We start from the raw sequence: 17,578 nt of genomic DNA on the forward strand, positions 1-17,578 counted from the left end.
CATTGCATATTCATATGAGCAGAATCGTGACTTTATTGCATTATGCATCAACAGATATATATCCAGCCCACACTCTGCTTTTTTCCTGTTCAGAATGATTGTACCGCAACTGTCTCAGACACAGACGTGAAGTCATTGACCCCTCGATCTTACTCATCTCCTGCTGTTTGTGGTTGAGGGTTGGTGGGCAGAGCAGGCACCGGTTCTGCCGCTGTCTCATGAAAAAAAGAAAAGAAAAAAGAAAAAACGATCCGAGTCATCAATCCACACAAACAGCTAGAGATGATATGTATCATTATAAATGCCCATTTTAAACACCGTGACTGGTAGCTGGCCATTAATTAAGACACAAATATGGTTTCTGGCAAACATTAGACAAGACAAGACTAGATATAAATCAGAAGTTGAAAGGACATGTATCGACTTCTCTCTCCTTTCCTGTCTGTCTAGCCAACCCTTCTCACATCTTCATCTCCCAGCCGTCTGTTTGACATGTCTTTTTTCTCATTGTTCTCTTCTCCTCCTCACTTATCAACACTCTCTTCCTTCCTCTCTCATTTTTTGTCATTTTTACTGCTTTTCTCATTTTTTATCGCCACCCTGTTAAGGTTTTTGGCACCTTAAATATGCTTTATATTCATGCTCTGATTCATCTTTTATCCGGAACACTATGTAGTAGGACTTGAAGTGATTTTAAATGATGGGCTGCTTATTGTAGAACTTAGACTGTTATTTGAGTCTAGACTTTAGAGTCTAGTGCACACCTTATGTAAAACACTGGTTGGTGGTACATCTATTGGGTAATAATTGTCTTGATCACCAAAGTAAAAAAAAAAAAGTGTGAGAGAGTAAGATTTCTCTTTGTCTCTGCTCCTCTTCCTAGCCTGACTGTCACCTCCATCTCCACCTGCGATGGGCTGACAACCCGTATGTATCTGGAACGGTCCACACTAAAGATTCTGCCCCAGGCCTCATAATGGGTGCAGGTCAGTCTTCATGACCACTGTTACACATCACATCAGCACTGTCACCATAGCCCTGAGGAGCCCTAACACTCAAATCAAATAAAGCTCTGTACTCCTTTTCAATTACAAGTAATTATATTCATGATCCAAATCTGCACTACTGCATGCTTAGGGAAATTGTGATAGTGTGTACAAAGAAATGAAAAAAAAGAAAGGAATGCTGTGAAATATTTTTAGGAGGGAAAAATAAATGTGATGTACCATTTCTGAGTGTTGTGCACTGCTATTGAGCCCACACTGAGGCACAAAAGGAGACAGGCTCAGATATATGAAATATTTGCTCTTTATTGCCACAGGGTTCATGGGGAATTGAGGAAGAGAATACATTAATGTTCTTGAATCCAAGGCTAGAGCTATTGCCAGTTCACAAGGTCATCAAGTCTGTCCATTCCCTCAGGGTTACAGACATGTAACGCACACACACACACACACACACACACACAGACAGTGTCACTGTGACTTGTTCACTCTTGACTTATTTGTCTTACTAACAAACACCTAAGCAGTCTCTGGTTTTAAACACATCGAAGCTTGTTCTGACCATATAAATTTACATGTACATACACCGCACAAAGTGAGTACTGAGTCTACATTAAAAAATTGCTTTCTCTTGCTATTATTGTGCACTTCCTCAGTAAAATGTTCAGCTCTAACTAGTTCTCAGCCTTTGATCCAAAATAGCCTCCAGTTTCATTCTTTTTATATGCAACTCGCTCACGACTACTCCTCCTTCTCTCTTAAAATTAAACAAAGTGAGGAAATTGCTGCTTCGCCTCAAGTTAAAAAGAAGAAAATTAAAGATGCTCTCTCGCTCTTTGTATTTATGTGGAGATATTCTGCGTGTATCTTCTCTTCAGGTAACCTTGGGTCTCAGCTGGTTGAATATAAAGAGGAGATGTACATCACCTCAGACTGTGGCAAGACCTGGAGACAGGTGAGAATGAACACGGAAAAGACACTTATGGGCTGCGAATGTGTTTTACAATGACTTTTTAGTGTCAGAAAAATGCTTCATTGTAGCTTCTTCTGTGACTTGTCATGACTCTTTAGGTTTGCTCTTTGTATTTAACACCCACCTTTCCCAACAGACTTGGTTCGGTTTGCTCTGTGAATTCAGATCTTTGTTCCTCTTGTTCTCATTCTGTCCTCTCGTTTGCTGTCGTTTCAGCGCTCAATATGTGGCAGCCTTAATGTCCTTTCAATGATTTTCGAGATTGTTGCTGCCTCTCATTTCCTCAGCTCTTTTTTTCCCTAATGACATTAAATCTTGATTAACTTCAAGAGATTATTTCATTTGCTCACTGTAGGTTTTTGAAGAAGAGCATCACATTCTTTATCTGGATCATGGCGGTGTCATTGTGGCCATTAAGGACACCTCAATCCCTTTAAAAATACTCAAGTAAGTAAATTATGTTTGAAGTAAGTGTTCAAAGGCAAAAACTCAAATGTACCCAGTTGCTGACATGACAAAGACTGACAGCAGAAAGAGAAACACGAGTAGTGAACTGTAAACTGGGCCAGACCATTATGAAAAACAGGAATTCAAGACGTTCCCTCTGTGACTTTTGCTGACCTGATTGTGTTGGTAATCCTTTGAGTGAGCGCTTTAAGAAGCTCATTTGGCTTTGGAGGGCTCTTCAGACCACCCCGAGTTCCCGCTCAGACAACTCTTTAGCCATATTGTATGAAGTGATTCGCATACTAGATATCGAGTTCACCATGCTTCACAAATCTGCGTAAAGAGGAGACCTATGAAGATCAAAGAGAAAATCATTACCATCTCTCACATAATCCTTGAAGCCTTTCATCGGCATTGAGTCTTGGCAGTACAAACACAGCTTCTGTCAGGGTAAAACTAAGAGCTTGTAGTGCTTATGCTGCCTTGAAGCCTACAAACTCTCATGTTCACACTGTGAGAATCAACGCCGATGGAGTGATTCTTCAGCTGACAGTTTGTTCAGACAGGAGTGAATGTATAATTAATTACAATAATTTATGAAATGTGTAAACTGAGTTTCACGTTTAACTAAAATACATGTCTTTACTCAAAGCAGACTTGTAATAGGTCAAAGGATATATGATATACAACTTTAATAAGATATAAAAGAGTACAGCTAATACAACATCAAAACAAATATTTTATCTTAGGTTCAGCACAGATGAAGGACAGACATGGAGCATCCACAACTTCACCAGCACTTCTGTATTTGTGGATGGACTTTTGAGTGAACCTGGAGATGAGACACTGGTTATGACGTGAGTATGAGTCCTCTACAAAATTTAACAGGAGTTACTAGTCCACTAGGGGATAGTTGATCAAAAATAAATATCATTTTACTCCCCTTTATGTTTCAAAACATTTATGACTTACTTTCCTCTGCACAATAGAGAAAGATTTTTTTTTTGTTCTTTCCATACAATGAAAAACCAATGGGGACCTACTGTATGTTGTTTTGGACAGTGGTGTCCAAAACAACATACAGTAGGTCCCGGTCCCCTATGGCATTTCATTGTATGGAAAGAAGAAGAAAAACTCTTTCTCGTGATGTGAAGTCAAGGTTACACTCCAATAGTCTCGCTTTTCGGTGAAAGGGATGAATGGCTTTGATTGCATGAAAAAAAAAATCTATTATACAGTTTTGGGACAATATGAGTATACAGTAAATTATTTTTCTGTGAACTACCCATTTAAGAGAGTTTTAGGACAGTTTTTTTATTTTGTAGTAATATTTTGGTTGCTGTTATGGTTTTACTTGCCCTTAGTATATAGAGTAGTATAAATTAGCTTTTTCTTCCAATCATTCTGTTAGTGCTGTTTGAGCATAATCTTGACATGAAATGGTTAGGCATTTTGCTATCAGGCCTTAAGTCCATCGCGAGCTGTATATTCATTGTAGAACTACATTTAATTGAAGGAAGTGTATTTATAAAATTGGACATATTGGACATCTCAAATATGAGTGATATGCCAGAGGATCAAAGCATTTTTAATTGTTCATGACTCAATAAAATGCAGATACAGGGTTCCACCTTGTGGCGGTGAACAGTGATTTATTTGGAATTAAGTGAAGAACATCTTCCCATAGACCCCAAACAGCAGGTGGTCTCTGTATTATAAAGAGGCTGCCCTTTTGAGAAAGGCAATGTGAAATTCAAAGTCCTCAATTAAAGAGGCCCCCGCTCATTAGAAACACACTGCTGATGAGTGAGGTCATGTGTCTGTCCTCTCCTTTGCACCATTCCCAAGATGCGTAATTGGGTAGAGAATGTGTTGTGACGTGAAGTCAAGGTTACACTCCAATGGTCTCGCTTTTCGGTGAAAGGGATGAATGGCTTTTGTCTTGACGGATAATCGGATGTTTATGGATGGAGGGTTGGATTAATGGACAGTTCGAAGGCTTATGTTTATTTCTGCTTGCTGTTGTGGACAGGGTATTTGGCCACATAAGTTACCGTTCGGATTGGGAGCTGGTGAAGGTGGATTTCCGACAGTTGTTTCCCAGGCAGTGCACAGAAGCTGATTATGACTCCTGGAAACTCACTGACCTACAGGTAATATCAGGCTGTTTTTCTGACCTCCCACTCAGCAGTAAAGTAACAGCATGTTCAAAAACAATAAAGGTTGAACCAAAGTGCTGTACAGATCATTGAAACTCATGAGAAGAAAATAAGGACGCAGATATAAAGATTATTTGAAATAATAATAATAATATAAAAATATTTTCAGCAATAAATTTTAACTCTTCTGTTATGGAAATAAATTTACATTTAAGCTGTGAATCAGTTTACTATTCAAATGGAGACTCATGACAGGTTTCCTCCTACAGAGAGAGAAATGCATCATGGGCCAGGAGCGAATGTACAGGAGGAGGAAGGAGTCATCGTTCTGCATTAAAGGGAAGAGCTATACATCAGCTTTAACAGCTAAACCTTGCCAGTGCACAGAGAAAGACTTTGCCTGGTACAAAATAGAGAGATAAGCTTTACACATTTCATCCCAATAGCAATTATACACAGATGCCTTTGCTATAACAGACACTCTTAACTTCACTTTCAAACCCCAATGCAGTGCACTGGGCTAAAAATAGAGCTTTACGTCTCTCTGTGTGTGTTCTCAGTGACTATGGCTTTGAGCGTGCTCCCAGCCTGCGGTTAGAGGGGGATCGCTGTTATCCTGACTTCTGGCATGATCCTGACGCTCCACCTGAAAACTGCCACATGGAAAACAGCTACAGGTCCAGCACAGGGTAATACTAAACGCTGAACATTAAGAAATGCAGGGCATAACCGCTACAGTTATAAAATGTGTCAGTTTTTACACTGAGCAAGCACAGTGAATGCCACAACAGAAAACACCCACTCATGCATATCATAGACACATTAGATGAGCACACAAGCTTTGTTCAGACAGGCTGAGTACCATAAAATGAGTACCATGTCCACAAGTCTTTTGAAATCAGATCTTTTTTTGGAATGTTTCTTAGCCTGAATTGTCAGATCAGATGTTCATCATTCAGGCCACAACACACATGCAATGTCATAGTGATAGTGCACAATATTACCTGAAGCTATGTCCACACACACTCATTTTGTCCCTTATCTGCTTAAGTTGCGTACAAACCTCCACTCGGTTTTAAGTGAGAATGCTATCTCAACATCCTTTTATGAGCACTATTCATTTGTAACACAAATATATGAATAGTTTTTCATGATGTATACACTATAGTCTCCAGGGTCACAGTGATTCAGACACCAATATTTTAATGATTCTAAAAAGATGAATCACTGTCTGGCCAACTGAGATTCTGTTATGTAGTACTTTAGTAGTATTTAGTAGTACTACTGTATATCATTTACATTTTACATTTATTCATTTAGCAGACGCTTTTATCCAAAGCGACTTACAAATGAGGACAGTGGAAGCAATCAAAAACAACAAAAAGAGCAATGATTTAAGTGCTATAACAAGTCTCAGTTAGCTTAACACAGTACATGTAGCAAGGGCTTTTAAATAATATAATAAATAAAAAGAAAACAGATAGAATAGAAAAAGATTAGAGCAAGCTAGTGTTAGAGTGTATATATATATATATATATATATATATATATATATATACACACAATTGCATAATAAATGAAAATAAAATATGAATATCAGCACCATTCGTTATTGTCTTTTGACTTTTGATAGTGTTTGGACCCAGAAAACAGGGACATGTCATATACGGATAGCAAACTATGTGATGATCACTCTGTAGTGCATAGTGAATGAGTGATAAATTAAATCCAGGCCACGTCACATGGATTTTCCAGTTTAAGGCAAATAATAAAAACTAGGCTAAGGCTAACATGTCTTGTGTTGTCTTGTTGTAGTTACCGGAAGGTCATCTCTGATGTTTGTGAGGGTGGCTTGAATAAAGAACAGAGCGCGAAGCAGCATTCCTGCCCTTTGCTGCCCCCTAGCGGTCTGCAGCTGGGCATCAAAGGACAGATGCTGGCTGTGGCACCTGGGGATGACATCACTTTTATAGTCCATCAGGAACAGGTGAAGTACAACTCTTATCATTTGAATGCTTTAAATAGAAAATGTAAAGACTTACAGGCAAGGAAGAATGTTCTTCTTATTTGTAGGCATGTTTCACTTTTTTTTCTTTATTCTTCCCTCTTCAGGGTGACACCACCAGCACCAGATATCAGGTCGATTTAATGGATGGCTTCAGGGCTATATATGAAAACCTGACTGTCACAGATGAACCCATTCAGCACCGTTATGAGAAGCCAGGTGTTTACCGTGTCAATGTGAAGGCTGAAAACTCTGCTGGACATGACCAAGCCACACTTTATATCCAGGTCACAGGTCAGTAAAATCTTCAGAAATAATCTAGAGTCATGAGTTTTAAGACTGCTGTGTAAATTATGGAACATAATGGGTAGTATAATCTGTAATACCGTGAGGTTGAAATGTTTCATAACTTAGAATCAGGCCCATGTGAAATCTGCACAAAGAAAGGTTGGATGTTACCAAATATTGATGGAAATTGTACACATTTCTCACACTATATGTGCTGTTTTATTTCAAGATAGGCTTAACACTTTTTTTTTTTTTTGCACAACTCTCACTTTGTCTATTTTTCTATTTTGATCCCATGTTCTCTCCAGCTCCTCTTCAAGATGTCCATCTGGAGGTGGTTCCAATCGCTGGCAGAAATCAAGAAGTAAATCTCACAGCTATAGTCCTGCCCACTGAGGCAAACCTTACAGTGTTTTACTGGTGGATTGGAGATAACCTTCAGGTACTCTCTGCTAATTAATAATATTCCATAAAAAAGGAACTGCCAAAATAGCTCTTGTTTTTCTGTTTCTTTTATTAGGTGTGTATATTTGGTGTTAAATTATACTGAATTTTTTTTAAATTGCGTAATCATGTATTTTAGCACTATGAATTTTTTATACAGAAAAAAATGGCATGTAATGAATTCATTGGCACTACATCTAAGATTATATGCATTTGTGGGATTGTAATGAGAAGTTTTAAGATTAATGTTTAATGAGTTCATACACACATATGCACATGTGTATACTCTCATACATGTGTAAATATTGAAGAAATTGACTTGGAATTAATCTGAGATGCTTATGCTTAAAGGTTCAGGTGTAGCTGTTACACATATACTGTATATAGATATGTATGATGTGTCTTCCCCTCGACAGCCGAAGCTGACCCTGGAGAACAGTCTGATTACAAGGTTCTCTGAGGAGGGGGAAGTTCCTGTCACAGTTCAGGCATCTAATGGTCGATCCATGGTACAGGACAGCAAGACTGTCATTGTCTACGGTAAGATAAAACACCCCTTGATGGTGTACAGCATCAGGGGCGGATCAGATTTATGGCTGAATACTGTAATTTCAGTATCTCTAAAATGATTAATTCTGTTTAATTCTATCATGCATATTAAGCATTTTCAGAGTGCATTGGTTTAACATTGTGATTGTTAGTTTGAGATGGCCAATCAAATAATAAAAGGCAAGTTTACTGTTCACAGAATTTTGAGCAAAACATCTAGCACAATTATTTTTGACAGTTGAAGAATGTGAGATAAGGCAGCTAAAGATGTTGAATCCTGCAATATAATACCAACATTATTTACAAAAAAAAAAAAAGTGAAAAGGTAATTGACTGAAAATGATATGTAGGATATCTTTTTTTATTTGAACATACATACTCAGAGTGAAAGTTACTCAGTTATCATCCTCAGAACTCACTGTTCTCTTCTTTCAGAAAATACCAGGGTTTTTTTAACAGCAACCATTTTTTTGGGTATGTCCATGGAAGATCTGTGATTAAAAAGGAAGCAGCCAGTTCACCTAAAAATGAAACTCACAGTGCATCCCAAATCGCGTACTTATGCTCTATTCTATGATGTTTTTTTTAATATAAATAGTGTGAGTAGTGCATTCACACTGAAAATTCCAAAAAGAAAAAGTGCACTTTAAACATGCAGATGATGCACCTAAATAATCGAAATAGTCTGGAATGTTGGAAACTTCATGCACTCAACTGTCACAGCTTTAATTACATAGCGAAAGGGGAGGGGCTTTCAGACTCCAATTATGAATGACAAAATAACGTTATATAATTCATGCACTACATGGTTAAGTACTTAGTGCATAAGTACATCGCGTATGAGTGCATAGCGTATAGTGCATCATTTGGGACACAGCCTCATTTACTCACCCTTACATAATTCCAAACCAATATGGCCCAATTGTTTGCAAAGCATAACAAATGAATGTTTGCACTCTGTTCAACAAAAAGGACACAAACTATAATAATATAACTGAAGGCACCACAAAGACAGTCTAAATGGCCTTTGTGCTACTTTCAATGAGTTGGTTTTATAATATAGTTAAGCACTAGTCATACAGAACTGTTCATTTAAATTCTATTTGCCATGGAAATATGGAAATAAAAATTATGACTTGAAGTAAAGCAGTTGTCCATTAATGTAAACGAGAAGCACAAAAAGACCAGTTATTGCAATGAAATATTTTTGAATAATATAAATTTTTCTGTTTTGAGTTGTATTTTTACGTTAGCAAGTGTGTTAAATTGCTCTGCTCATTACATCAGTAAACCAGTGTGTTGTGGTTTTTTAGTTCCTGCATGTACTGCATGAATAATCCTGACCTTGTGACAGACACAGATTGTATATCATTAAACATAATTCACAGAAACACCGTCAATACTAAAATAACATTGGGAACTAATGCCACAGTTAATGCATATCGTTAAAGTTCTCGATTTGGGTTTGAAATCCGACTTGAGGACTAACCCTATTTCTTTCTTGTAATGACAGTGTTAAATAGAATTGTAATATTAATGTGATTCCAGGGCTGGATTGAATATTTATGAGTGTGGTGTGATAGGGATGAGCTCATGCTTGGAAAGCAGAAATGACGGTCTCCCTCAGAGACAATGTTCAGCTTGAATACAAAATGAAGAAGAACTATTGTGCACAGTCTCACTTCACTGTTTCATATCATTTATCCTCCAGCTAAAAGTAAACCTGTTGGTTACATTTTTTTATAATTTTTAAGTCGGATCACTTCCCAACTTTATATTTCTGTAGAAAACACTTGCCTGGAAGAGTTCGGTTCTGTATTTTGAGATCACATCTTTTCAACTGGTTTTATGAGTCCTTTACACATTTTTCATGTCATATGAAAGGTATATAGTTCACCGGAAAAAATGTAATTCTGTCATACCACTATCAATCACCTTCATTTCATTTTAAAAAACCTATATGCGTTGCTATAGCTATTGGAGTAACAAGGTTTTGTGAGTGTGACACCGATTGAAAGTCTTTGTCTGCCTCACCTCTTGCCTCTTTTTATGCAGTAGGATCACTTCAAATAGTGAGGCTTATAGAACTAATGAGAGTTAAACGATTATTATTGTATTGTTTTTTTTATTCTTTTGTGCAGTATAGGTGTGAATCTCTCAGTTGTTTTTTTTTTTTTTTTTGCAGCTGCAATATTAACATTTACATGTTCATAATACATTGTCTCTCTTCAGATCATTTCCAGGTGATTCCTTTGAGTTTCAGTCGTAATTTGGATCGCTTTAACCCAAACATCCCCGAATGGAGACGAGATGTGGGACAAGTCGTAACCAAGATTCTTGCAAAGGTTCTCATTTCAATCATAAACACACAAACACTACAGCTCTGTTTGTTTTATGCAAAACAACAGTTTTAAATGTACTTATGTTTTGCTCTTTCTCTAAAAGCTCACAGGGGTTCCTCAGGACTCTTTGGTGACCATGGTGAAGCCTGGTCTTCCCACCACTGCAGACCTCTATGTTCTTCCTCAAGAGAGCACTCCAGTGAAGAGGAGTGTGTTTGTGGATAAGGTAAAAGCCACTCGAATGAGAAGAGATACAGTCTCAGACACCAAAACATTACTCTAGCAATACAAACTCTTGATACGGTGACCTAAAAGACATCCACAAACAACATGTTAGAACCTGGAGATACTTTTTGCATTAGAATTGAACGAGTCAGGGAATTCATTTCTTGTTTACTGTGGTTTACCAAGATTACTCGGACAAAAATTATAATAAAGTAGCCTATAATGGTCAGAATGCTTTGAAGTGATATTTGTTAGGATTGAACTGTTATGTTCTTGTGTGTGTTCTTCATTTGCGCAGCGGGTTCCCACTATAAAGCAGGTTCTGAGTGAGAACAACGTGAGCTTCATTGTGAGAGGAGGGTTAAGAGTATTGGTGAGTCTGGCAGACTCGGATAGAGGTGAGCAAAATAAAACAGATTCCAGCCCCTGACAGACACTCACACATTCAGTGAGTCACTTAACAGTTATAGCATTACAGCAAGCCCTTCATCAATAATTACTCGTGTATTTCAAAGGACCTATCACTAGTGATGTGTCTGCCAGCACAACAGAGACTGGTGCGTCTCTTTACCTCTTGCTTTTAGAAGTGTCATCTTTACTCTTAATTTGCTTATACAGAGATATAAATTGAAGGGGAAAAATAATGCAGTAATGTCGTTTCTGTTCTGTTTTCTGATCTAGTTGTCTTCAGTTGACTTCATTTACTCTTCATATGTATGCTACTGTTGGCTTGCATTTCTGTTTGAGTTATGTGCTGTCAAAGTCGCAGTGCTCTTTGGTTTGAATAACATGGCATGCTTAAGTTTTCTTTATTGTAAACTTCATATTTTAGGCATTTTAAAGTTTTTTTTTGTTTGTTTGTTTCACTGCTGTGTCACAGCCACACAAATGGCTTCATCCACACAAGGTGTGTACATTGTGTGTGATTTGTGTGACTTTGTTTTATGTTTTACGTGCTTGGTAAGTAAATAGTTATCGTTAGAGCCAGATGATGGTTAAAGAGTTCCCTCAAAAATGAAAATTCATCTCATCAAGCATAAACTATCCCTTTAATTCCTGTGGCATTACAAGCGCTAATAATATACAGGTTAGCACAATCAAATTTTGTATGTAATCTATTGCAAATGTTGGCAAGCGTTTGATAATTATGATAAAGGAAGTGAAGCGTGATGATCAGAGATGCTCCTCTTCTGCAGGTTCTCGTCTGGCTGCAGCAGGTCCAGGTGTTTGGGCTCTAGCTGTCTTTCTCCTCATCAGTCTGATCTCTGCTGCTGCATTCATACTCTTCAAGTTTAAAAGGTTTGTCCTTTTCTTCAGGTTTTATTGCTGCAATTTTAAAAAGTAATATTTCATGTTTTTTTGAAGACTTCCCTGTCATTCCTGGGTGGGCTAGTTGGGAAAATGACTCAACCTATTTCCAAGTGAACAATATGCACATCCATTCTGTCTTGCTGCCCATCACCGAATTGCATGGTACACACATGTATGCAGGAACCACAGATTTTCTTAATAATCTGTTGATAATGCTATGGATATTCACTGTCCCGTTACACCCCATCACTGAAGAATGCATGTTCAGTCCCCACATGTCTAACTGACAGGCAGATTATATAACAGAACATGAACTACAAAACTGTGACAGGAAAAACTACAAAAACCATGGTTCCTTGCTGAGGCCAAAGGAGAGCAGCCTAACGCATCCCTGGCTGCGTTTCAGAAAACTGCCAGGACGAAACGTCTATGCCCAGATGCACAATGAGAAGGAGCAGGAAATGACCAGCCCTGTCAATCACAGTGAAGACACACAGAATATCATTCAAGGCGAGGAGTTCATCGATGACGACCTTGACTCGCAGACACTAGGTAACGCTGGAGGTAGAAACAAATTCAGTTACCCTAGACTAACCAGTCATTACTAACCAGAAAAGAAAAGTTAAGATCAGTCACTCTAACATCAGGTTGTTACTAATTCAGAAGCGGGGCCTGTTAATGGATTTGTTGGTTATACTTTAGTTTGGGCAACAATTCAAGCTTTAAACCAATTATTGACTATGACTGTTGCCTTGAACTGCTGATAGTCTGCTTATTAAAGGTATAGCTCACCCAAAAATGAAAATTTGGCCATCATTTACTCACCCTCATGTCATTTCAAGCACAAAATAATATATTTTAAAGAACCAAACAGCAGTCTGGACCATCAACTGTTTGATTACCATCATTCTTCAAATTATCTTTTTTTATGTTCAACATAAAAAATTATACAAGTTTGGAACAACATGTGGTTGAGTAAATGATAACAAAATTTTCATTTTTTTGGTGAACTATCCCTTTAACAGTTGGTTAAAATATGATTATATATGATATGATATGATATGATTAAATATGATATGTTTATTCATAATATATTTAAGAATTTTAAATGCATTTACTTATGTTTATTTCATTGTTTCAAATGTTTATTTTGTTTCAAATTTAACCTTATTTTAAAGTCTTATTTGATTCAAAAGGCACATAAAACAATATTTTAGTATTATTAACACCGTTTTATTAAACTTTTTCTTTATTTAAAAACAGGGCTTTTAAATGACTTTATCACATTTTATAATGAAAAATATCATTTTTAAATGATATTGATTTAATCTTATTATTACTAACTACTTTGTGAGTTGGTTAAAATGTATTCAGTCCACTAAGAACACATTTTAAAAATGAATCTAGAACAATCTATAGGTGTTATTATAAAATGGCTACATTTTCTTCAGTGTTACATTGTGCAGCAACCTTGAGTGATGAAGAGCATTTTTTTTTCACCTGCTGCCTTTACAAAACCTCCTTCTGCTTTTCTTGTTACCAGGCAACCATTCAGGAGTGGTGTTGAGCATAAATTCAAGGGAGCTGCACAGTTACCTGACCAGCTGATGACCAATGTGAGGGTGCCAGTGACGAGCACAATAGACTATGCCTTCCTCCTCTCTCCAGATCTGACCCTTCAGACACCCTTACAGGAGAGAGATCAGAAACACACCTGCACCAAACCTTCTCCTCCTCTCTCTATCTTCTCTCTGTCTATTCCAGCCTCTGTTCCCTCATCCTACGAGGTGGATTTGTGCCCATTTGCTGCGCCTCAGCTTCACTGATAATCACATATGCACACTTACATTTGTTGGTCTTTGCACCCAGCAGTCTGTCTTATCCCTGTCCACTTCTCTCTCATCTCTACTCATTATTGCTCTTATCACAGGAGCATGGAATCAGCCCCACTTACTAATTCCCAGGGAGAAACTCATTGACAAATGCTTTATTTCCCATCTTTTGTTAGTTTTGTCTTTCTGTCTGAATAGTGTTTTGGACTCTGTTGTGGTCATTGTAAAACTCAGATTAGACAGATATGTGAGTGAAGCTGTGCAGGATACAATACACATTTCATTCAGGGGAAGCAATGTTTGTTAGATATATAGCCAAAGGGAAAAGATATCCTGTCACCCTCTTTTCTGTATTGTATTGTGTAAAAAAAAAAAAAGTTGAATTTTTATATGCAATAACACATCTCTTGCTTTAATCCATAACAAAACTTATTATTTTGCCTTGTTTCATGATTATGCTATGCAGTAAAGTCATCATTTTTGTCTGTCTCATCTGATGCTGCAACAGCTGGATGCTTCTTTGTATACTTGTAAAACTTGCACCAATTATCAGGACCCTCGCTTAAATTTACAAGGCCTGAGACATTGTTTTGTGGGTGTCCTTACGATAGGGCCTGGGATATTGCCCCTTGAGCCTCCTTCCTGTCTGTTTTCTCCAAGAACTACAGTGCCAAATTCTCATCTGTCAGATTATAGTCCATTTATCTTCACTGTATAATGAAACAGTATCCCCTAACAAATCGAATCCCATCATTCATTGTGTCGAAATCCTTTGTGAAAGCTAGCTAAATTCATATGCTCATTTATTTATTGGACTTTAGATTTCCTCACAAGCATCAGCCATCAGATATTGACAGGGAGTCAACACAGGATGGTACCCAGTGTAGCATGTGCTACCTGTCAGGTGTAGTGTGTGTGTATAAGCCTATGTTAGGCATAGAAGGACGAGGTTACGTTCCCTTTGGTTTGGCTTGTATATATAACAATGTGTACATAGAACCCTCTGTATATAAATCCGCCGAAATATGACACTTTCAATAGACCAAAATGTGCACTGTTTTCTCCCAAATGCCTCGCACTGGGTCTTCTTGAATTCAGGAGTTCTACATGGACATGATTTGATCACTTCTACATCTTTGTCTTTATTCAGCGTTGTTTACTGAAGGATATTCTTAATATTTCACACTATCTATAACATTTACACTCACACGACTAAAGAGCTGTGTGAGAAGTGGTGCAACTGTGTCTTTGTGTGCATTCAGATTTTTGTTGTTGACATTTTAAGGGTTTAGCTGTTTGAATCGAGTCTATCTCAATGCACACGTCTCGCTGTTGGAATCACTAGTGTTTCCTGGATGTGAATGGATGAAGGTCTCTCACTTGCACTAATCACAGTTCATGGCTTGTACATTGTTGTTCGGGTGGGTTCAGGGAACACTTCATTTCAAGTGAGAAAGACACTGTGTATGTTAAATCATACTACATGAGAAAGATTCAGTCTAGGAAGTAGGGTGACCACATGTCCCGTTTAGTATTTCTTAATTGTCTTCAAGGGATAGTTCACCCAAAGATGAAACTTACCACAGTTTACTCAGGCCAACTTAGGTGTATATGACTTTCTTCTTTCGGACAAATAAAATCGGAGGTATATTAAAAAAAAGATCCTGGGTCTTCCACAGATCCGCTAATTAAAAAAAGATATTGTCAGAGGATTTTGATATTAGCCAGGAGGAGACTGGCTTACTGTAAACAAAACTTGGCTTTTGCGAGACTAGCATATTCTCACCGGAGCTTACACTTCGCAAACGTCATCTGCTGGAACGCCGCTCTCACGTGAAGGTGTGTACGTCAGTAAACGGAAGCTACAGTTTACGATTTATAGTTTTAAACATGGATATTTTTCTTACATGCATTACTTTGCTTCTAAAGGCCTTTATTAACACCCCAGAGCCGTCTGGAATCATTTTTGTGATGGATTGATTCACTTTATTAGACTTCAAAATCTCAACGCCAATTCACTGCCATTTTAAAGCTTGGAAGAGTCAGGACATGTTTAGTATAACACTAAAGTTATATACACCTAGAATTGCTTGAGGGTGAGCAAATCATGGGATAATTTTCTTTTTTGGGTGCTCTAGCTCTTTAAATGTCTGGGTTTTAGCTTTTTTTCAGACTTGGTGAAGGTAATGACTGAAAGGTAGTGATGCAGGCATTGGACATAGCAACAAGCAAGAAATTGGGATCTACGGAGAAGAATGTGTACAGCAGAGAGCATGTAAATAGGAAGATAAAGCCAAAGCCCAGACATTTTTTAGACAATTTAGAAATCCTGGCCAGAGCATGTCCAAGAAAAACAAACAAAAAAAATATATATTTTTGGTCACCCTGCTGGAAGTCTTGACCAAACGTATAGATTGCAGGTTCACTGTCTCTTCAACAAATTCTGTTGTGGAGCTTGAGCAGATTGTGTCTTTCCAAGTTTGAGTCAAACATTGACTGTTTTATGGCGGTCTTGAGTCAATAGATCTTTAAGCATAAACCAAAAAGATGTTATCTCTACATTCACCAGTTTATGCTTATGTATATCAATACTACAAAATTGTTAATTTCTGTACAGTGCAAACAGTATGAACTAATTGCACCAGAAGCTTGAGTGTCTTCGGAGTAAGTTTATCTTTAGTGATGGCACACACCTGCAACAAGGACACTTCGCATATACACACACCCAAATCATTTTGGAAATTCAGACTCAAATCTGGTGGAGAGACAAAGTAGAACTGACTCTGTATTTTTTTTTTTTTTTTCACTTTTAATTTTTTGTTCTTGTTTCTTTATAATGTAAATGTTTTTGACTCCACTGCAACAAGTGAAAAGCACTTAATTAGCGTGTCTGAATTCAAACACACTAACTGTGTTTGTTTTGTTAGTTTGAGCTGTTTAATAAAGTTTTAACATGATACATGAAGCTGATACCGGTTTTCATTTCAGTCTTTAGAACAAAACATACATGAAACCATTGATGGTTGATACTTCCTCTTCACAACTGTTAACTTCAATAAAACTAATTTGTGTGTGATGGGAGAGTCAGAACTGAACCAAAGTCAGATTTGATGACATTTAGCAAGTGTTTGCATTTTAATCACTGCAGTGAAGAACAAACTGCAAGAGTTAAATAAAATACAGGTTGGTTATTTTTTTATTTTTTTAAGAACAAAATGTGAAGCATGTTAAATTAGTCCAAACATGTACGTTATAATGAGAATACCTTAAATATTGTCAATACAGGTGCTCAGTAGTCAGTACTATAATCCATAAGGCACTTTTTAAGACTTGCAACCCTGAATTAAAGTGTAAGATTTCTTCAGGTGCAGGGACCTTTCATTTTCTTCTGTGGTACATGCAAAAACACTCTAATTGAACATTAGTGAGGTTCATAATATCATGAGAAAGAATGAACGGCCCCTCACTAAACACAACTGTTTTGCAATTGTACAAACATATTGCATAATTCCACTAAATCCTCAGTCACAACAACAATATAAATGCTTAAAAAAAACTACTCTTTTTAGGTGCAAATAAAAAAATAGTAGACTAAAGAAAATAAGTTTGTCTCATGAAAACATTTTTGAAATGTTGGTTTGATGCATAAGTAGATGCTTTGGGTGCTGACATTTGTTTCAGTGCATAGATTCAAAGCTTTGGGATCAACATCGGTCCTTTGGCTTATAACAGTCTTGAGGACTTTCCACACAAGCCTCAGGTCCCTGCTCTTGACCATTACTGCTACTTAAATTAGCATAGCATTCTAATGTAACATTAAAACAATACTAAATAACTAGGCTACATATTAATCACATTCAGCTTACAAACAAATAAAATAAAATCTTAAAGCAATATACTGTGTTAATCTTACTGAATTAATGTGCAACATATGCACAAATTACAATGTCTCTTGGTTGGTAGGAAAGGTGAAGGGAAAACACGGCACATAAATTATCC

The 17,578-nt window shown here is 37.3% G+C and overlaps 1 protein-coding gene across 3 annotated transcripts in view; it reads left to right on the forward strand.

Annotated features, from left to right (window-relative positions):
* LOC132122757 (VPS10 domain-containing receptor SorCS2-like) overlaps positions 1 to 16,538 on the forward strand; it is a 162,969-nt gene extending 146,431 nt beyond the window's left edge. Inside the window, exons 11-27 of one of the 3 annotated variants that reach the window (XM_059533147.1) lie at positions 884 to 986; positions 1,883 to 1,959; positions 2,333 to 2,424; positions 3,174 to 3,281; positions 4,457 to 4,577; positions 4,853 to 4,986; positions 5,144 to 5,272; positions 6,399 to 6,570; positions 6,696 to 6,882; positions 7,185 to 7,318; positions 7,737 to 7,860; positions 10,102 to 10,214; positions 10,315 to 10,437; positions 10,735 to 10,834; positions 11,633 to 11,735; positions 12,079 to 12,299; positions 13,291 to 16,538. In XM_059533147.1, the coding sequence (XP_059389130.1) occupies positions 884 to 986; positions 1,883 to 1,959; positions 2,333 to 2,424; positions 3,174 to 3,281; positions 4,457 to 4,577; positions 4,853 to 4,986; positions 5,144 to 5,272; positions 6,399 to 6,570; positions 6,696 to 6,882; positions 7,185 to 7,318; positions 7,737 to 7,860; positions 10,102 to 10,214; positions 10,315 to 10,437; positions 10,735 to 10,834; positions 11,633 to 11,735; positions 12,079 to 12,299; positions 13,291 to 13,355 (2,106 nt within the window). In that variant the 3' untranslated portion in view covers positions 13,356 to 16,538. Of the gene's footprint in view, positions 1 to 883; positions 987 to 1,882; positions 1,960 to 2,332; positions 2,425 to 3,173; positions 3,282 to 4,456; positions 4,578 to 4,852; positions 4,987 to 5,143; positions 5,273 to 6,398; positions 6,571 to 6,695; positions 6,883 to 7,184; positions 7,319 to 7,736; positions 7,861 to 10,101; positions 10,215 to 10,314; positions 10,438 to 10,734; positions 10,835 to 11,632; positions 11,736 to 12,078; positions 12,312 to 13,290 lie in introns of all 3 variants that reach the window. The other 2 variants (XM_059533137.1, XM_059533156.1) reach the window with 2 other exon arrangements.
* The last annotated feature ends 1,040 nt before the right edge of the window (positions 16,539 to 17,578 follow it).

The sequence above is a fragment of the Carassius carassius genome, chromosome 3 (genome assembly GCF_963082965.1).
Source record: "Carassius carassius chromosome 3, fCarCar2.1, whole genome shotgun sequence".
Taxonomy (NCBI): Eukaryota; Metazoa; Chordata; class Actinopteri; order Cypriniformes; family Cyprinidae; genus Carassius; species Carassius carassius.